We start from the raw sequence: 22,287 nt of genomic DNA, 5'->3' as shown, positions 1-22,287 counted from the left end.
TGATGTGGCTGACAAGACGGAAACGAAGATTTCTCTTCACCAAAGTGTGAATCATCTGAAAATACTATTTTTTATCTCTTTGTTTCTGATACTTTCTGTGAAATGGGAAGTTCAGAGACACAGTTGCTTTCATGTATTATAACCATTCTTACAAACAAAATGTCCTATTTAAATAAATGTCATTCAAAAAGGAAATTTATTTGTTATATGATTTTGTTTCTTTAGACCAAATATAATTCATGCTTGGAACACTTGGCTCCTGTTCACATTCCACCGGCATCAAATATCATAGACCCATAAACACACAGTGCATTCAGGCCCCTTGACTTTTTCCACATTTTGTTACGTTACAGCCTTGTAAAATGTATTCAATTGTTTTTCTCCCCTCAATCTATACACAATACCCCCTAATGACATCACAATACCCCCTAATGACATCACAATACCCCCTAATGACATCACAATACCCCCTAATGACATCACAATACCCCATAATGACATCACAATACCCCCTAATGACATCACAATACCCCCTAATGACAAAGCATAAACTAGTTTTTAGACATTTTCAGAAATGTATTAAAAATAAAAAACAAATCACATTTACAATAAGTATTAAGACCCTTTACTCAGTACTTTGTTGAAGCACCTTTGGCAGTGATTACAGCCTTGAGTCTTCATGGGTATGATGCTACAAGCTTGTCACACCTGTATTTGGAGAGTTTCTCCCATTCTTCTCTGCTGATCCTTTCTAGCTCTGTCAGGTTGGATGGGGAGTGTCGCTGCACAGCTATTTTCAGGTCTCCAGAGATGTTTGATCCGGTTCAAGTCCGGACTCTGGCTGGGTCACTCAAGGACATTCGGAGACTTGTCCCGAAGCCACTCCTGCGTTGTCTTGGCTGTGTGCTTAGGATTGCTGTCCTGTTGGAAGGTGAACCTTCGACCCAGTCTGAGGTCCCGAGCGATCTGGAGAAGGAATTCATCAAGGATCTCTCTGTACTTTGCTCTGTTCATCTTTCCCTCGATCCTGACTAGTCTCCCAGTCCCTGCTGCTGAAAAGCATCCCCACAGCATGATGCTGCCACCACCATTCTTCATCGTAGGGATGGTGCCAGGTTTCCTCCAGACGTGATGCTTGGCATTCAGGCCAAATGGTTCAATCTTGGTTTTATCAGACCAGAGAATCTTGTTTCTCATGGTCTGAATCCTTTCGGTGCCTTTTGGCAAACTCCAAACGGGCTGTAATGTGCCTTTTACTGAGGAGTGGCTTCCCTCTGGCCACCGAGATGGTTGTCCTTCTGGAAGGTTCTCCCATCTCCACAGAGGAGCTCTCAGAGTAACCATCAGATTCTTGGTCACCTCCCTGATTGCTCAGCTTTAGGAAGTGTCTTGGTAGTTGCAAACTTCTTCCATTTAAGAATGATGGAGGCCACTGTGTGCTTGGGGACATTCAAAGCTGAAGACATTTTTTTGCTACCCTTCCCCAGATCTGTGCCTCGACACAATCCTGTCTCTGAGCTCTACGGGCAATTGCTTTGACCTCATGGCTTGGTTTTTGCTCCGACATGCACTGCCAACTGTGGGACCTTTTATATAGACAGGTGTGTGCCTTTCCAAATCATGTCCAATCAATTGAATTTACCACAGGTAGACTCCAAGTTGTAAAAACATCTCAGCGTTTATCAATCGAAACAGGATGCACCTGAGCTCAATTTAAGAATTTTATAGCAAATAGTCTGAATACTTAAGTAAATTTAAGGTATCTTTTATTTTTTATAAATTAGCACATTTATAAATCCTGTTTTTGCTTTGTCATTTTGGGGTATTGTGTGTAGATTGTTATTTTTGATCCAAACTCATTTTAGAATAAGGCTGTAATGTAACAAAATGTGGAAAAAGTCAAGGGGTCTGAATACTTTCCGAATGCACCATTCATAGACTCATAGACCTACAGCATCACAAGTAGGTCAAACTTGATAGTTTGGTGTGCTGGCGCTCTAACCAAGATAATTTTTTGGGGTCTGGACTGTTGATACATGCATCATCTGTCTTGACCTATATTACTTGCAGTGGTGTGAAGTATTTAAGTACTACTTTAATGTATTTTTACTTAAGTAGTTTTTTGGGGTATCTGTACTTTACTATTTTTATATTTATGTCTACTTTTACTTCACTACATTCCTGAAGGAAAATAATGTACTTTTTACTGTATACATTTTCCCTGACACCCAAAAGTACTTGTTACATTTTGAATGTAAAATGGTCAAAAATCACACACTTATCAAAAGAACATCCCTGGTCATCCCTACTGTTTCTGATCTGGAGGACTCACTAAACAGAGAACATCCCTGGTCATCCCTCCTGTCTCTGATCTGGTGGACTCACTAAACAGAGAACATCCCCGGTTATCCCTACTGCCTCTGATCTGGTGGACTCACTAAACAGAGAACATCCCTGGTCATCCCTCCTGTCTCTGATCTGGTGGACTCACTAAACAGAGAACATCCCCGGTTATCCCTACTGCCTCTGATCTGGTGGACTCACTAAACAGAGAACATCCCTGGTCATCCCTCCTGCCTCTGATCTGGAAGACTCACTAAACAGAGAACATCCCTGGTCATCCCTACTTCCTCTGATCTGGAGGACTCACTAAACAGAGAACATCCCTGGTCACCACTACTGTATCTGATCTGGAGGACTCACTAAACAGAGAACATCCCTTGTCACCACTACTGTATCTGATCTGGAGGACTCACTAAACAGAGAACATCCCTGGTCATCCCTACTTCCTCTGATCTGGAGGACTCACTAAACAGAGAACATCCCTGGTCATCCCTACTGCCTCTGATCTGGAGGACTCACTAAACAGAGAACATCCCTGGTCATCCCTACTGCCTCTGATCTGGAGGACTCACTAAACAGAGATCATCCCTGGTCATCACTACTGCCTCTGATCTGGAGGACTCACTAAACAGAGAACATCCCTGGTCATACCTACTGCCTCTGATCTGGAGGACTCACTAAACAGAGAACATCCCTAGTCATCACTACTGCCTCTAATCTGGAGGACTCACTAAACAGAGAACATCCCTGGTCATCCCTACTGCCTCTGATCTGGAGGACTCACTAAACAGAGAACATCCCTGGTCATCACTACTGCCTCTGATCTGGAGGACTCACTAAACAGAGAACATCCCTGGTCATACCTACTGCCTCTGATCTGGAGGACTCACTAAACAGAGAACATCCCTAGTCATCACTACTGCCTCTAATCTGGAGGACTCACTAAACAGAGAACATCCCTGGTCATCCCTACTGCCTCTGATCTGGTAGACTCACTAAACACAAATGCTTCGTTTGTAAATGATGTCTGAGTGTTGGAGTGATGGAGTGTTGGAGTGTGCCCCTGGCTATCTGTAAATGATGTTGGAGTGTTGGAGTGTGCCCCTGGCTATCTGTAAATGATGTCTGAGTGTTGGAGTGTGCCCCTGGCTATCTGTAAATGATGTCTGAGTGTTGGAGTGTGCCCCTGGCTATCTGTAATGATGTCTGAGTATTGGAGTGTTCCCCTGGCTATCTGTAAATGATGTCTGAGTGTTGGAGTGTGCCCCTGGCTATCTGTAAATGATGTCTGAGTGTTGGAGTGTTCCCCTGGCTATCTGTAAATGATGTCTGAGTGTTGGAGTGTGCCCCTGGCTATCTGTAAATGATGTCTGAGTGTTGGAGTGTGCCCCTGGCTATCTGTAAATGATGTCTGAGTGTTGGAGTGTGCCCCTGGCTATCTGTAAATGATGTTGGAGTGTTGGAGTGTGCCCCTGGCTATCTGTAAATGATGTTGGAGTGTTGGAGTGTGCCCCTGGCTATCTGTAAATGATGTCTGAGTGTTGGAGTGTGCCCCTGGCTATCTGTAAATGATGTCTGAGTGTTGGAGTGTGCCCCTGGCTATCTGTAATGATGTCTGAGTATTGGAGTGTTCCCCTGGCTATCTGTAAATGATGTCTGAGTGTTGGAGTGTGCCCCTGGCTATCTGTAAATGATGTCTGAGTGTTGGAGTGTGCCCCTGGCTATCTGTAAATGGTGTTGGAGTGTGCCCCTGGCTATCTGTAAATGATGTCTGAGTGTTGGAGTGTGCCCCTGGCTATCTGTAAATGATGTTGGAGTGTTGGAGTGTGCCCCTGGCTATCTGTAAATGATGTTGGAGTGTTGGAGTGTGCCCCTGGCTATCTGTAAATGATGTCTGAGTGTTGGAGTGTGCCCCTGGCTATCTGTAAATGATGTTGGAGTGTTGGAGTGTTCCCCTGGCTATCTGTAAATGATGTCTGAGTGTTGGAGTGTGCCCCTGGCTATCTGTAAATGATGTTGGAGTGTTGGAGTGTGCCCCTGGCTATCTGTAAATGATGTCTGAGTGTTGGAGTGTGCCCCTGGCTATCTGTAAATGATGTTGGAGTGTTGGAGTGTGCCCCTGGCTATCTGTAAATGATGTTGGAGTGTTGGAGTGTGCCCCTGGCTATCTGTAAATGATGTCTGAGTGTTGGAGTGTGCCCCTGGCTATCTGTAAATGATGTTGGAGTGTTGGAGTGTGCCCCTGGCTATCTGTAAATGATGTTGGAGTGTTGGAGTGTTCCCCTGGCTATCTGTAAATGATGTCTGAGTGTTGGAGTGTGCCCCTGGCTATCTGTAAATGATGTTGGAGTGATGGAGTGTGCCCCTGGCTATCTGTAAATGATGTTGGAGTGTTGGAGTGTGCCCCTGGCTATCTGTAAATGATGTTGGAGTGATGGAGTGTGCCCCTGGCTATCTGTAAATGATGTTGGAGTGTTGGAGTGTGCCCCTGGCTATCTGTAGATGATGTTGGAGTGTTGGAGTGTGCCCCTGGCTATCTGTAAATGATGTCTGAGTGTTGGAGTGTGCCCCTGGCTATCTGTAAATGATGTTGGAGTGTTGGAGTGTGCCCCTGGCTATCTGTAAATGATGTCTGAGTGTTGGAGTGTGCCCCTGGCTATCTGTAAATGATGTTGGAGTGTTGGAGTGTGCCCCTGGCTATCTGTAAATGATGTTGGAGTGTTGGAGTGTGCCCCTGGCTATCTGTAAATGATGTCTGAGTGTTGGAGTGTTGGAGTGTTGGAGTGTGCCCCTGGCTATCTGACAATAAATAAAAAATGGTCCCTTCTGGTTTTCTTAATATTCCGAATTTGAAATGATTTATACTTTTAGTTTTGATACTTATGTACATTTTAGAAGTTCCATTGACTTTTTATACTTAAGTACATTTAAAAACCAAATACTTTTACTCAAGTATTATTTTACTGGGTGACTTTCACTTTTAACTTAATAGAAAATGACAAGTAATCTTTACTTTCACTTAAGTATGACAACTGAGTACTTTTTCCACCACTGATTACTTGACTGATTGTATAACAGTCACTTGTATTGTATGGACTGTATATAGTACATAACATGAGGGTGGATATCACTCAATCCTTTTCACACATCAGATGTGAATATTTCAGAAGGCATGAATTGGCTGGTGTCACTTGGAGCGGAACATGACGCGAGCAGCCCTTGGATGTTGGTTTCACCCATAGCATACATGAAGCCCCGAATTTAAAAAAAAAATACCTTTGTAAGATCTGTACTTCTGTGCAGTCCAAGACAAATACAGACACCATCCATATTATATGTATTTCCATTTAAATAGTATCAATGTTTTCAAACTTTTTTTTAAAATTGTACCGACTGTGCACGAGCACGTTCCTTCCTTTGTTTTGATTTGTGGGTGTAACGCGCACGTAGCGACACCCGAGCTACGTTCAATGCAGAAAAACGTACTGTAACGTTCAATTCGACGGAAACGGTGCTGTTCTGAACGACCAGTTCAAAAACGGGGAAGGCGTAGTTGGATGGGGTTTGGGCTGGAGGACCGCTGTGCCGCAGTCATTTATAGTAAATTGCTTCGATACACACGGAGCAAACGTACCTCAAAGTAAGTTCAAGATCGTTTTAGGGAACCGTGTCGTTCAGTACAAACCGTTAAGCAACGTAAACGTTCAATCGAACTGAACGCACCCCTGAGTATCCTGGATGACTGTTTCCGCATCTAGCCAGCTGTCCTAATGAATGAGGCGGATGATCTCCAGCATTGCTTCTCAGTGATATAACAGCAAGGATATTAATTTCACTAACAGTACCTTTTAGATATCACAATGCAGACCCTCACACCCCACGTGTATTGGGCACAGCGTCATGCAGACATCTACCTGCGTGTGGAGCTGAGTGACGCTAAGGTATGTTACGGATGATCTCCGGGACCGACCTGTCATCGAGCTAGATGGTTAGGACAACAAGCCAGCTAGATGGTTAGGACAACAAGCCAGCTAGATGGTTAGGACAACAAGCCAGCCTGATGGTTAGGACAACAAGCCAGCTAGATGGTTAGGACAACAAGCCAGCTAGATGGTTAGGACAACAAGCCAGCTAGATGGTTAGGACAACAAGCCAGCTAGATGGTTAGGACAACAAGCCAGTTAGATGGTTAGGACAACAAGCCAGCTAGATGGTTAGGACAACAAGCCAGCTAGATGGTTAGGACAACAAGCCAGCTAGATGGCTAGGACAACAAGCCAGCTAGATGGTTAGGACAACAAGCCAGCTAGATGGTTAGGACAACAAGCCAGCTAGATGGCTAGGACAACAAGCCAGCTAGATGGCTAGGACAACAAGCCAGCTAGATGGTTAGGACAACAAGCCAGCTAGATGGTTAGGACAACAAGCCAGCTAGATGGTTAGGACAACAAGCCAGCTAGATGGTTAGGACAACAAGCCAGCTAGATGGTTAGGACAACAAGCCAGCTAGATGGTTAGGACAACAAGCCAGCTAGATGGTTAGGATAACAAGCCAGCTAGATGGTTAGGATAACCAGCCAGCTAGATGGTTAGGATAACAAGCCAGCTAGATGGTTAGGATAACAAGCCAGCTAGATGGTTAGGACAACAAGCCAGCTAGATGGTTAGGACAACAAGCCAGCTAGATGGTTAGGACAACAAGCCAGCTAGATGGTTAGGACAACAAGCCAGCTAGATAGCCTCTTTCAGCCAGTAATAAGTGTATTTGTTTAAGCTCACTGCTGGACGTTGTAAATTGAATGCACGTCGCTGACATGAACAAATGACATACATGACATTAGCTACAATGCTGCTTAGAGAATGGACTGATAGCAGCCCCATGCTTACATGTTAGCTAGTAAGCTCATACATCTAGCTAGATAATTTACCACTTGTTCTATTAGCTATACAGAGTGATAACAAAAGTGGAGCATGTCACAAGACATAATATATATATAATTTATATAACCTATATATTATATATAGTTTCCTGAGGTCTTGATCCAGTGTTTCCACATAACAAAATCAGGTCATCATGAGAAGTATGGTTCTCGACGAGGCGAGACAGTTGCCAACACTCAGCTACTGAAGCTAACTAGCTACTGTAATTCATATTGAGTTGTAGTAGCTAGTGGTGGTGGTGCATCCTACCAAATGTCAATGCTTCATAAAAGATTCAGGAATTGTCATGGTGATCGCTGGATCCAATTTAGCCAGTCAGCAAACACACACTCAAGGTGCATCGTGACCACGTGTACTCCAGCTACGTACTACTACTGTATGTAATGTCATCAGAACACGTTTAGTGATGCTGTATGTGTGAAGGAAACACATCAGCCATTCAGTCACTTAGTTTGATCTCAACCAATGTTAGTGTGTGTTTCTATATTTAGCCTGGTAGCTGACAGTCTTCCGCTTTTTGAGTTGTTTTTTGTTGATGCATGACATTTTTCTTTTTTGCATTTTTTTTTAGGATCTTGAAATCTGCGTGCAAAACAACACCCTGCAATTCAAAGGTTGGTGGTTTGTATTACGCTGGAACAGAAAGAAGGAAAATACGTCTAGTCTGTACAGAGTACATGGTATTAAACCGACGTTCCTTTGTTGGACAGCTCAGGGTCACGGCGCTAAAGGAGACCATGACTATGAGTTCAGTCTGGACTTCCTGGAACCAGTAAAACCTGAGGTATTCTATTATTTCCTATTCCAGAAATGTAGTTTTTTTTCATTAGTGATAAATACCTCACACTCTTCTCAGTCTCAAAGACAAACATTCTCTTCTGGTACTAGAGATTGTTACTGTTCCCTGCTTGTGGTTTATTAGTAAGTGTGTCTTCCGCAGGAGGCTGCTCATGATAATGTCTGGAACGGAGCAAATGGAATGGAATGGAAACCATGTATTTGATACCATGCCACTGATTCCGCTCCAGTCATTACCACGAGCCCGTCCTCCCCAAATGAAGGTGCCACCAACCTCCTGTGGTATCTACAATTATTATCATAGTCACTGTGCGTCTGTCTACCAGGTTAGTCACAGGTCGACCCAGCGCCTGGTAAATGTGACAGTGAGGAAGCAAGAGCAGCGTTGGTGGGACAGACTCACTCTGCAGGAGAGGAAACCTCTCTTCCTGGCGCCAGACTTCGACCGTTGGCTCGACGAATCAGACGCGGAGATGGAGCTTCAGGCTAAGGTAGTAATGACCAGGGTCAGTTTTGGTACAACTTTTAGATGTAATACATAAGGAAGTATAAGGCTTTATTTATTTTGTCTTTTATAAGGGTGTTATGACATTTATTACACCTGACGGTCTGTCTGTTTTGTTTTCAGGAAGAGGAGAAGATAAACAAGGTCAGCATCGAGTCAAGAATCCGTAAAGACCGTAAGTACCGAGCGGTGCAGCTGTGAGCAGACCTTTTTATCTCTAATCTGAAGATTTACATTTCTTGGTAAAGATGCTGTTGGTTTAGACCAGGGATCATCAACTACGTTCAGCCTCAGGCTGATATATTCATTTTTCATTAACCAGTTGGTCGGCAGACCGGAACGTGAGCACAAATCATTTGTAGACTGCAATTTGACGGCAAGAATCCAAAAACGGATCATTTGAAACTTTGCTTAAAGTTGTGTCCGATCACGTCTCTCTCTATTATACTTGAGAACAGATTTGACTAAATTAACATCCTGGTGTTTTTACACCCTTACACCCTCCAACAATGAAAATGCAAAAAGAAAGAAAAATTCAACTTTTTTTTTTTTTTCTCTGAAAAGTTGTGGGGCCAAATAAATCCACCGCGGGCCGCCAACTGGCCGCCAACCCTGGTTTTGACTGTGCATCATCTTTTAGTTTATACCACACACAAGTACAAACTACCTTTTTTATGTACTTGATATTTGATAATGTAAACATCTGAAATGTAATGTCAAATCATTTTGGTTTTGGTTATAGACATAAAAAACCAACTGACTGGAGTTTACTTTGTGTTTTTTTAATTGTGTTTTTATTGAAAGCTGTACCATGTTCTCTCAGCCTACCTGAGCCTGAAGAAGGGCTATCGGTTCATATACAACCTGATGTTATGTGTTTTAAAGATATTGTATGGTAATATGTGGTTTGTTCTCTCAGCCTACCTGGGCCTGAAGAAGGGCTATCTGTTCATGTACAACCTGATGTTATGTGTTTTAAAGATATTGTATGGTAATATGTGGTTTGTTCTCTCAGCCTACCTGGGCCTGAAGAAGGGCTATCTGTTCATGTACAACCTAGTCCAGTTCCTGGGCTTCTCCTGGATCTTTGTCAACATGACCGTCCGTCTCTTCATCCTGGGACAAGGTCAGTGGTCCAGAGCCTGCTGAGGGTCCAGCCTTGTTAGTAGCTGTTGTTTGTTGGTTGGTTGTCTTGACAGTTGACGACAGCGTTGGCCATAGATAGACACACAGTAGGTGAAGTCAGTGTTTCAGGGATAGAAAATAATACATTCAGAATCATTCCTTTTCCACAGCTACAGTTGGAACTAGCTACCTCAGAACTGGTTCTTCATCATAATGTGAGAGAGTTAGTATTAGATGGCTCATATATAACACTAATATTTACATACATTATCATTCTTCCTCCTCAATTTTTTTTTTAGCTGAAAGCTGTCTAGTCGTGTTTCTGAAAGCTGTCTAGTTTATATTCAGTTGTGTTTCTGTGAAGTGATCTGAGTGAGTCAGATTAAACCACACCAGCGAGCCAATGTGTTACTTCCCTAGAATAACTAAACAGGCTCTTTATTCATAGATGTGTCCATTTGAATACGAGAAAGGGAACATTGACTCTTAGCCTGTAGATTCATTTGTCTTGCAAATAGCTTTGAATAGCCTGGTGGTCCAGTCTGTTTGGCGTTTTAGCCAAATTCTGTTTGTATGTCTTCACAACATTTTAAGAGTTGACTACAGCAGTAGTTGCCACCCTGTTGTGTTTGGTCTATCTGCAGAGATACTTGAGGACACTAATGAGAACGTAGACCTACTGGTGAAATACACGTTAAGTGGTACTTGGGGTGTACTTCAGGCACAGCTAAATGTGATTGGTGTACAGCCACTAAAATAGGTTGAGAACCACTGGATTTGAGCACGTACAGTATGGAACCAGGCTACTCTGGATGTGCAGTGTTTGGCCTAACATGTTAGCACCACTGTATAGTACCACTGTGTAGTACCACTGTATAGCACCACTGTATAGCACCACTGTATACCACTGTATAGCACCACTGTGTAGCACCACTGTATAGCACCACTGTATAGCACCACTGTGTAGCACCACTGTGTAGCACCACTGTGTAGCACCACTGTATAGCACCACTGTATAGCACCACTGTGTAGCACCACTGTATAGCACCACTGTATAGCACCACTGTATAGCACCACTGTATAGCACCACTGTGTAGCACCACTGTATAGCACCACTGTGTAGCACCACTGTGTAGCACCACTGTATAGTACCACTGTATAGCACCACTGTGTAGCACCACTGTATAGCACCACTGTGTAGCACCACTGTATAGCACCACTGTGTAGCACCACTGTGTTGCACCACTTTATAGCACCACTGTATAGCACCACTGTGTAGCACCACTGTATAGCACCACTGTGTAGCACCACTGTATAGCACCACTGTGTAGCACCACTGTATAGCACCACTGTGTAGCACCACTGTATAGCACCACTGTGTAGCACCACTGTGTAGCACCACTGTATAGTACCACTGTATAGCACCACTGTGTAGCACCACTGTATAGCACCACTGTGTAGCACCACTGTATAGCACCACTGTGTAGCACCACTGTGTTGCACCACTGTATAGCACCACTGTATAGCACCACTGTGTAGCACCACTGTATAGCACCACTGTGTAGCACCACTGTATAGCACCACTGTGTAGCACCACTGTATAGCACCACTGTGTAGCACCACTGTATAGCACCACTGTATAGCACCACTGTATAGCACCACTGTATAGCACCACTGTGTAGCACCACTGTATAGCACCACTGTGTAGCACCACTGTATAGCACCACTGTGTAGCACCACTGTGTAGCACCACTGTATAGCACCACTGTATAGCACCACTGTGTAGCACCACTGTGTAGCACCACTGTGTAGCACCACTGTGTAGCACCACTGTATAGCACCACTGTATAGCACCACTGTGTAGCACCACTGTGTAGCACCACTGTATAGCACCACTGTATAGTACCACTGTATAGCACCACTGTATAGCACCACTGTATAGCACCACTGTATAGTACCACTGTATAGCACCACTGTGTAGCACCACTGTATAGCACCACTGTATAGCACCACTGTGTAGCACCACTGTGTAGCACCACTGTGTAGCACCACTGTGTAGCACCACTGTGTAGCACCACTGTGTAGCACCACTGTATAGCACCACTGTGTAGCACCACTGTATAGCACCACTGTATAGCACCACTGTATAGCACCACTGTGGTGCTACACAGTGGTGCTATACAGTGGTGCTACACAGTGCTGTATAGCACCACTGTATAGTACCACTGTGTAGCACCACTGTACAGTGGTGCTATACAGTGGTGCACTGTGTAGCACCACCGTGTAGCACCACTGTGTAGTATCACTGTGTAGCACCACTGTGTAGTATCACTGTGTAGCACCACTGTATAGTACCACTGTGTAGCACCACTGTATAGCACCACTGTATAGCACCACTGTATAGCACCACTGTGTAGCACCACTGTATAGCACCACTGTATAGCACCACTGTGTAGCACCACTGTGTAGCACCACTGTGTAGCACCACTGTGTAGCACCACTGTATAGCACCACTGTGTAGCACCACTGTGTAGCACCACTGTATAGCACCACTGTATAGTACCACTGTATAGCACCACTGTATAGCACCACTGTATAGCACCACTGTATAGCACCACTGTGTAGCACCACTGTGTAGCACCACTGTGTAGCACCACTGTGTAGCACCACTGTGTAGCACCACTGTATAGCACCACTGTATAGCACCACTGTATAGCACCACTGTGTAGCACCACTGTATAGCACCACTGTGTAGCACCACTGTATAGCACCACTGTGTAGCACCACTGTGTAGTACCACTGTATAGCACCACTGTATAGCGCCACTGTGTAGCACCACTGTGTAGCACCACTGTGTAGCACCACTGTATAGCACCACTGTATAGCACCACTGTGTAGCACCACTGTGTAGCACCACTGTATAGCACCACTGTATAGTACCACTGTATAGCACCACTGTATAGCACCACTGTATAGTACCACTGTATAGCACCACTGTGTAGCACCACTGTATAGCACCACTGTATAGCACCACTGTGTAGCACCACTGTGTAGCACCACTGTGTAGCACCACTGTGTAGCACCACTGTGTAGCACCACTGTATAGCACCACTGTGTAGCACCACTGTATAGCACCACTGTATAGCACCACTGTATAGCACCACTGTGGTGCTACACAGTGGTGCTATACAGTGGTGCTACACAGTGCTGTATAGCACCACTGTATAGTACCACTGTGTAGCACCACTGTACAGTGGTGCTATACAGTGGTGCACTGTGTAGCACCACCGTGTAGCACCACTGTGTAGTATCACTGTGTAGCACCACTGTGTAGTATCACTGTGTAGCACCACTGTGTAGTATCACTGTGTAGCACCACTGTATAGTACCACTGTGTAGCACCACTGTGTAGCACCACTGTATAGCACCACTGTGTAGCACCACTGTATAGCACCACTGTATAGCACCACTGTATAGCACCACTGTATAGCACCACTGTATAGCACCACTGTGTAGCACCACTGTATAGCACCACTGTGTAGCACCACTGTATAGCACCACTGTATAGCACCACTGTGTAGCACCACTGTATAGCACCACTGTATAGTACCACTGTATAGCACCACTGTATAGCACCACTGTGTAGTACCACTGTATAGCACCACTGTGTAGCACCACTGTGTAGCACCACTGTATAGCACCACTGTGTAGCTGTTGGTAACTGTGTTCTACCTCTCCACTGTGTAACTGTGTTCTACCTCTCCACTGTGTAACTGTGTTCTACCTCTCCACTGTGTTCTACCTCTCCACTGTGTTCTACCTCTCCACTGTGTAACTGTGTTCTACCTCTCCACTGTGTAACTGTGTTCTACCTCTCCACTGTGTAACTGTGTTCTACCTCTCCACTGTGTAACTGTGTTCTACCTCTCCACTGTGTAACTGTGTTCTACCTCTCCACTGTGTAACTGTGTTCTACCTCTCCACTGTGTAACTGTGTTCTACCTCTCCACTGTGTAACTGTGTTCTACCTCTCCACTGTGTTCTACCTCTCCACTGTGTAACTGTGTTCTACCTATCCACTGTGTAACTGTGTTCTACCTCTCCACTGTGTAACTGTGTTCTACCTCTCCACTGTGTAACTGTGTTCTACCTCTCCACTGTGTAACTGTGTTCTACCTCTCTTTCTCTCCCTCTTGTCAGACTCGTTCTATGACACGTTCCACACCATTGCTGACATGATGTACTTCTGTCAGATGATGGCCGTAGCAGAGGTCATGAACCCTCTAGTGGGTCTGGTCAAGACAGGGGTGTTCCCTGCTATGATCCAGGTAGGGTTCAATCCAAACACACAGAAAAATAACTTTCAAAATGACTTGGGTTTAAAATAAAAAAAAACACATGCTAATTTAGGTTACATTGACTTTTTAGTTGTTTTTGGTTAGTCAAAGCTAAAGTTAGCGGCAATGGTTTTGTAAACCAACCCAAAGCAAAGATTCTCAGCTTTCAGGTTGAGGCCGGGGTGCATTCAGGTTGAGGCCAGGATGCATTCAGGTTGAGGCCGGGATGCATTCAGGTTGAGGCCGGGATGCATTCAGGTTGAGGCCGGGATGCATTCAGGTTGAGGCCAGGATGCATTCAGGTTGAGGCCAGGATGCATTCAGGTTGAGGCCAGGATGCATTCAGGTTGAGGCCGGGATGCATTCAGGTTGAGGCCAGGATGCATTCAGGTTGAGGCCGGGGTGCATTCAGGTTGAGGCCGGGGTGCATTCAGGTTGAGGCCGGGATGCATTCAGGTTGAGGCCGGGGTGCATTCAGGTTGAGGCCGGGGTGCATTCAGGTTGAGGCCGGGGTGCATTCAGGTTGAGGCCGGGGTGCATTCAGGTTGAGGCCGGGGTGCATTCAGGTTGAGGCCGGGATGCATTCAGGTTGAGGCCGGGATGCATTCAGGTTGAGGCCGGGATGCATTCAGGTTGAGGCCGGGATGCATTCAGGTTGAGGCCGGGATGCATTCAGGTTGAGGCCGGGATGCATTCAGGTTGAGGCCAGGATGCATTCAGGGCGAGGACAAGTGATTTTGTATTTAGGGTGAATTAACCCTTTAATGAAGTGTGTTTCTGTGATTTTTTGTTGTTGTTGTTGACCTGTCCAGGTGGTGGGTAGGAACGTAATCCTGTTTGTGATCTTCGGTAGTCTGGAGGAGATGCAGAACAAAGCAGTGGTCTTCTTCGTCTTCTACCTCTGGAGCACCATAGAGATCTTCAGGTGACTCTACCTCTATAGTCAATATAGATCTACAGGTGACTCTACCTCTATAGTACAGTTAATATAGATCTACAGGTGACTCTACCTCTATAGTATAGTCAATATAGATCTACAGGTGGCTCTACCTCTATAGTTAATATAGATCTACAGGTGACTCTACCTCTATAGTCAATATAGATCTACAGGTGACTCTACTTCTATAGTATAGTCAATATAGATCTACAGGTGACTCTACCTCTATAGTATAGTCAATATAGATCTACAGGTGACTCTACCTCTATAGTTAATATAGATCTACAGGTGACTCTACCTCTATAGTATAGTCAATATAGATCTACAGGTGACTCTACCTCTATAGTTAATATAGATCTACAGGTGACTCTACCTCTATAGTTAATATAGATCTACAGGTGACTCTACCTCAATACAGCTCACATCCAGATAACGGCCAAAATAAAGGAAACACGACATAAAGTTGCTTCAATACACCTCCTCATAGATTCTACAGGTGTCTGGAACTCTATTGGAGGGATGTGACATCATTCTTCCACCAGAAGAATGTGGTGTTTTGTTGATGGCGGTGCACCATGTCAGGCTCTGCAACAGAATCTCCCAGAGGTGTTGAATTGGGTTGAGATCTGGAGACTGAAACGGCCAGGGTAAATGGTTTACGTTGTTTTCATGGGTTTTCCTTAACTCTTTTTCTATAACCTCAACTTTAGTCTCCTCACCTGCGATCGAAGTATCCTAAAGAGTGGTTCGGTGTAAGAAAAATGGTGTAAGGGAATTGTCATCAATCAATCAAATGTATTTATAAAGCCCTTCTTACATCAGACGATGTCACAAAGTGCTGTACAGAAATCCAGCCTAAAACCCCCAAACAGCAAGCAATGCAGGTGTAGAAGCACGGTGGCTAGGAAAAACTCTCTGGAAAGGCAGGAACCTAAGAGGAAACCTAGAGAGGAACCAGGCTCCGAGGGGTGGCCAGTCCTCTTCTGGCTGTGCCGGGTAGAGATTAGAAACCTAGAGAGGAACCAGGCTCCGAGGGGTGGCCAGTCCTCTTCTGGCTGTACCGGGTAGAGATTAGAAACCTAGAGCGGAACCAGGCTCCGAGGGGTGGCCAGTCCTCTTCTGGCTGTGTTGGGTGGAGATTAGAAACCTAGAGAGGAACCAGGCTCTGAGGGGTGGCCAGTCCTCTTCCGGCTGTGCCGGGTGGAGATTAGAAACCTAGAGAGGAACCAGGCTCCGAGGGGTGGCCAGTCCTCTTCTGGCTGTGCCGGGTGGAGATTAGAAACCTAGAGAGGAACCAGGCTCTGAGGGGTGGCCAGTCCTCTTCTGGCTGTGCCGGGTGGAGATTAGAAACCTAGAGAGGAACCAGGCTCTTAGGGGTGGCCAGTCCTCTTCTGGCTGTGCCGGGTGGAGATTAGAAACCTAGAGAGGAACCAGGCTCCGAGGGGTGGCCAGTCCTCTTCTGGCTGTGCTGGGTGGAGATTAGAAACCTAGAGAGGAACCAGGCTCTGAGGGGTGGCCAGTCCTCTTCTGGCTGTGCCAGGTGGAGATTATAAGAGTACTTGTACTCTGGGTACTCGGCACCATGATATCCGAACAACAAACATCTACAGGACTGTTTCGCTAGCACAGACTGAAACATGTTCCCGCGATTCAACCGATCACATCTACAGGACTGTTTCGCTAGCACAGACTGGTATATGTTCCCGCGATTCAACCGATCACATCTACAGGACTGTTTCGCTAGCACAGACTGAAACATGTTCCCGCGATTCAACCGATCACATCTACAGGACTGTTTCGCTAGCACAGACTGAAACATGTTCCCGTGATTCAACCGATCACATCGAGGAGTTTACGCATCGACGACGTCATCCTCACAATGACCATACATACATAAATACGTACATGCATACCCCAACCAGAAGCCATGGGTTACATGCAACATCCGCACTTAAAGGCTGCCGGTTTCAAGGAACAGGACAGTAATCCGGACGCTTATAAGAAATCCCACTACGACCTCCGACGAGGTCTGACCTTCACTGACATTTTTTTTCTCCCTACTACTTTACTGCCTTTATTGCCTCCTAGACCCACTCCAATTCACATACCGCCCCAACATATCCACAGATGACACAATCTCAATCGCACTCCACACTGCCCTCTCCCACCTGGACAAGAGGAACACCTATGTGAGAATGTTGTTCCTTGACTGCAGCTCAGCGTTCAACACCATAGTGCCTTCCAAGCTCATCAATAAACTCAGGATCCTGGGACTGAACACTTCCCTCTGCAACTTGATCCTGGACTTCCTGACGGGCTGCCCCCCCAGGTGATGAGGGTAAGCAACGCTGACCCTCAACACGGGGGCCTCTCAGGGGTGCATGCTTAGTCCCCTCCTGTTCACCCACAACTGCGTGGCCGCGCACGACTCCAACACCGTCATTACGTTTGCTGACAACACGACGGTGGTTGTCCTGATCAACAATGACGATGGGACAGCCTATAGGAACGAGGTCAGTGACCTGGCAGTGTGGTGCAAGGACAACAACCTTTCCCTTAACGTCAACAAGACAAAGGAGTAGATTGTGGACTACAGAAAACCCACGACCGAGGCATGCCCCCATCCACGACTGGGCTGTAGTGGAGCAGGTTGAGAGCTTCAAGTTCCTCGGCGTCCACATCACTAAGGAATTGACGTAGTCCAGACCCATCAACACAGTCGTGAAGAAGGCATGACGACGTCTCTTCCCCCTCAGGAGGATGTAAATATTTGTCATGGGCCCTCAGATCCTCAAAATGTTCTACAGCTGCAGTATCTTGACTGTCTGCATCACAGGTTGGTATGGCAACTGCTCGGCCTCCGACCGCAAAGCACTACAGAGGGTAGTGGGTATGGCCCAGTACATCACTGGGGCTGAGCTCCCTGCCATCCAGGACCTCTATACCAGGCGGTGTCAGAGGAAGGTACCAGGTGATGTCAGAGGAAGGTACCAGGCGGTGTCAGAGGAAGGCCCTAAACATTGTCAAAGCCTCAAGCCATACAAATGATAGACTGTTCTCTGTGCTACGGCATGGCAAGCGTTACCGATGCAAGTCTGGAACCAACAGGACCCTGAACAGCTTAAGACTGTTAAATAGTTAGCCTGGGTAGCTATTGGTTAACTATTTAAATATCTGCATTGACCCTTTTTGCACTAACGTTTTTGACTCATCACATACTCTGGTGTTACTGTTTATTATCTCTCCTGTTGCCTAGTCACTTTACCCCTACCTATATCTACATATCTACCACATGTGACAAATACTAGCTAGTGAGGCTAGTTGTAACCATGAATGGACCAGCTAGTGAGACTAGTTGTAACCATGAATGGACATTATATTACCAGCTAGTGAGGCTAGTTGTAACCATGAATGGACCAGCTAGTGAGACTAGTTGTAACCATGAATGGACATTATATTACCAGTTAGTGAGGCTAGTTGTAACCATGAATGGACCAGCTAGTGAGGCTAGTTGTAACCATGAATGGACCAGCTAGTGAGGCTAGTTGTAACCATGAATGGACCAGCTAGTGAGGCTAGTTGTAACCATGAATGGACATTATATTACCAGCTAGTGAGGCTAGTTGTAACCATGAATGGACCAGCTAGTGAGGCTAGTTGTAACCATGAATGGACCAGCTAGTGAGACTAGTTGTAACCATGAATGGACCAGCTAGTGAGGCTAGATGTAACCATGAATGGACCAGCTAGTGAGGCTAGATGTAACCATGAATGGACCAGCTAGTGAGGCTAGTTGTAACCATGAATGGACATTATATTACCAGCTAGTGAGGCTAGTTGTAACCATGAATGGACCAGCTAGTGAGGCTAGTTGTAACCATGAATGGACCAGCTAGTGAGGCTAGTTGTAACCATGAATGGACCAGCTAGTGAGGCTAGTTGTAACCATGAATGGACCAGCTAGTGAGACTAGTTGTAACCATGAATGGACCAGCTAGTGAGACTAGTTGTAACCATGAATGGACCAGCTAGTGAGGCTAGTTGTAACCATGAATGGACCAGCTAGTGAGGCTAGTTGTAACCATGAATGGACCAGCTAGTGAGGCTAGTTGTAACCATGAATGGACATTATATTACCAGCTAGTGAGGCTAGTTGTAACCATGAATGGACCAGCTAGTGAGACTAGTTGTAACCATGAATGGACCAGCTAGTGAGGCTAGTTGTAACCATGAATGGACCAGCTAGTGAGGCTAGTTGTAACCATGAATGGACCAGCTAGTGAGACTAGTTGTAACCATGAATGGACCAGCTAGTGAGGCTAGTTGTAACCATGAATGGACCAGCTAGTGAGGCTAGTTGTAACCATGAATGGACATTATATTACCAGCTAGTGAGGCTAGTTGTAACCATGAATGGACCAGCTAGTGAGACTAGTTGTAACCATGAATGGACCAGCTAGTGAGGCTAGTTGTAACCATGAATGGACATTATATTACCAGCTAGTGAGGCTAGTTGTAACCATGAATGGACATTACATTACCAGCTAGTGAGGCTAGTTGTAACCATGAATGGACCAGCTAGTGAGGCTAGTTGTAACCATGAATGGACCAGCTAGTGAGGCTAGTTGTAAGCATTTCGCAGGTACCCGTTTTACACGTTGGCCTGCACTGTATTGCAGCCGTCTCACTAGTGCTGTTACTGTTGTTATTTGCCTGTTCTACATGTTGACCTGCATTGTATTGCTGTTTTGTTGTCTGTCCCAGGTATCCATTCTACATGTTGACCTGCATTGTATTGCTGTTTTGTTGTCTGTCCCAGGTATCCATTCTACATGTTGACCTGCATTGTATTGCTGTTTTGTTGTCTGTCCCAGGTATCCATTCTACATGTTGACCTGCATTGTATTGCTGTTTTGTTGTCTGTCCCAGGTATCCATTCTACATGTTGACCTGCATTGTATTGCTGTTTTGTTGTCTGTCCCAGGTATCCATTCTACATGTTGACCTGCATTGTATTGCTGTTTTGTTGTCTGTCCCAGGTATCCATTCTACATGTTGACCTGCATTGTATTGCTGTTTTGTTGTCTGTCCCAGGTATCCATTCTACATGTTGACCTGCATTGTATTGCTGTTTTGTTGTCTGTCCCAGGTATCCATTCTACATGTTGACCTGCATTGTATTGCTGTTTTGTTGTCTGTCCCAGGTATCCATTCTACATGTTGACCTGCATTGTATTGCTCACTGCTTGTGAATGATGCTAAATAAACCTGTTGTTTTGTCGTCTGTCCCAGGTATCCATTCTACATGCTGGCCTGCATCGACACAGACTGGAAGCTGCTGACCTGGCTCAGATACTCCATCTGGATGCCCCTCTACCCTCTGGGGGTGCTAGCAGAGGGTCAGTGGGCCTGTCACACACACACACACGCACCCGCACGCACACACACACACCATACACACACACACACACACACCATACACATCATACACATACTCCTCAGAGAGCTCTATGCCTGCAATATTCACTTATTATGTAAATTGTATGTAAATAATAGTGGTAGGATGTTTGTAGTCAAACAAGATATTACTTAGTTTATTACCAAGATATCCGAGTGTTGCTGTGTATTCCTGTCTGTCCTGTCTGTTTCCTCTTAGCTATCGCTGTGATCCAGTCCCTGCCTATCTTCGATGAGACCCGTCTGTACAGCATCCCTCTACCTACGGTCCTGGGCTCGTCCTTCAGCTTTTCCTTCACTCTGAAGATCTACCTGGCCCTCATGTTCCTCGGTCAGTTAGTACCACTCTCTGACCCTACACCCTAACCCTACACCCTAACCCTCCACCCTAACCCTCCATCCTAACACTCTACCCTAACCCTTAACCCTAACCCTCTCTCTGACCCTCTCTCTAACCCTCTACCCTAACCCTCTACTCTAACCCTCTCTCTAACCCTCTACCCTAACCCTCTCTCTGACCCTCTCTCTGACCCTCTCTCTAACCCTCTACCCTAACCCTCTCTCTGACCCTCTCTCTGACCCTCTCTCTAACCCTCTCTCTAACCCTCTCTCTGACCCTCTCTCTGACCCTCTCTCTAACCCTCTACCCTAACCCTCTCTCTGACCCTCTCTCTGACCCTCTCTCTGACCCTCTCTCTAACCCTCTCTCTGACCCTCTCTCTAACCCTCTACCCTAACCCTCTCTCTGACCCTCTCTCTGACCCTCTCTCTAACCCTCTCTCTGACCCTCTCTCTAACCCTCTACCCTAACCCTCTCTCTGACCCTCTCTCTGACCCTTTCTCTGACCCTCCACCCTCCAGCTGTATCTATCTGTCATGTTTCAGGATCTGTTAATGTCTCTAAGGGAGAAACATACACTTTGGGTCAAAATACGATTTGTTTTCTTACATTATCTTTGCTTGGACTTGTCTTTCTGGCCAAGTGGATGGAGTTTGCACTTAACAAACATTTTAAATGATAAAAAGTAGTTTTTTTCTTCCCAGGTCTGTTCATCAACTTCCGCCACCTGTTTCGCCAGAGGAGGAGACGAATGCGCTCCAGGAAGAGGAAAAATAACTAACGGATAGAAAGACACACCTCACGATCTCTCCAGTCTCACTGCTGGTTGCCTTTTCACACCTCTCCTCTCCTCACACCTCTCTCTCTCTTCTCTCCTCACCTCACACCTCTGTCCTCTCTCTCTTCTCTCCTCACCTCACACCTCTGTCCTCTCTCTCTTCTCTCCTCACCTCACCCCTCTGTCCTCTCTCTCTTCTCTCCCCACCTCACACCTCTGTCCTCTCTCTCCTCTCCTCTCTTCTCTCCTCTCACACCTCTCTTCTCTCCTCTCGCCTCTGTCCTCTCCTCTCTTCTCTCCTCTCTCACCTCTCTTCTCTCCTCCACTGATAAACAACCAACCACATCCTCCTCTTCTATTTTCCTGTGGATGTACCTCCTCTAACAGACACTTATCTTCCTCACCCAGTCCTTCAGAGGTACCTCCTCTAACACAAACACTAATTTTCCTCACCCAGTCTGTCCTTCAGAGGTACCTCCTCTAACACAAACACTCATCTTTCTCACCCAGTCTGTCCATCAGAGGTACCTCCTCTAACACAAACACTCATCTTCCTCACCCAGTCTGTCCATCAGAGGTACCTCCTCTAACACAAACACTCATCTTTCTCACCCAGTCTGTCCATCAGAGGTACCTCCTCTAACACAAACACTTCTCTTCCTCACCCAGTCTGTCCATCAGAGGTACCTCCTCTAACACAAACACTCATCTTCCTCACCCAGTCTG

General features: G+C 45.8%; 1 protein-coding gene across 2 annotated transcripts; it reads left to right on the top strand.

Moving 5' to 3' along the window:
* The first annotated feature begins 5,884 nt into the window (after positions 1-5,884).
* Positions 5,885-21,716, top strand: LOC139412277 (very-long-chain (3R)-3-hydroxyacyl-CoA dehydratase-like). 2 transcript variants are annotated; one of them, XR_011634680.1, is made up of 11 exons: positions 5,885-6,284; positions 7,856-7,898; positions 7,995-8,068; positions 8,409-8,573; positions 8,711-8,762; positions 9,603-9,713; positions 13,913-14,040; positions 14,903-14,974; positions 20,279-20,385; positions 20,643-20,774; positions 21,488-21,716. XR_011634680.1 is itself a non-coding variant. In XM_071159119.1 (11 exons), exons 1-11 carry the CDS (start codon positions 6,204-6,206, stop codon positions 21,562-21,564), a joined length of 1,083 nt encoding a protein of 360 aa, XP_071015220.1. In that variant the 5' UTR covers positions 5,909-6,203; the 3' UTR covers positions 21,565-21,716. The 2 variants fall into 2 exon arrangements, 1 of the variants encoding a protein (XP_071015220.1); XM_071159119.1 differs by having other exon boundaries at positions 5,909-6,284; positions 14,862-14,974.
* Positions 21,717-22,287: the final 571 nt, after the last annotated feature.

The sequence above is a fragment of the Oncorhynchus clarkii genome, chromosome 6 (assembly GCF_045791955.1).
Source record: "Oncorhynchus clarkii lewisi isolate Uvic-CL-2024 chromosome 6, UVic_Ocla_1.0, whole genome shotgun sequence".
Classification (NCBI taxonomy): Eukaryota; Metazoa; Chordata; class Actinopteri; order Salmoniformes; family Salmonidae; genus Oncorhynchus; species Oncorhynchus clarkii.
Note: the sequence above shows the minus strand (reverse complement) of the source record. Positions and strands in the feature narration are given on the sequence as shown.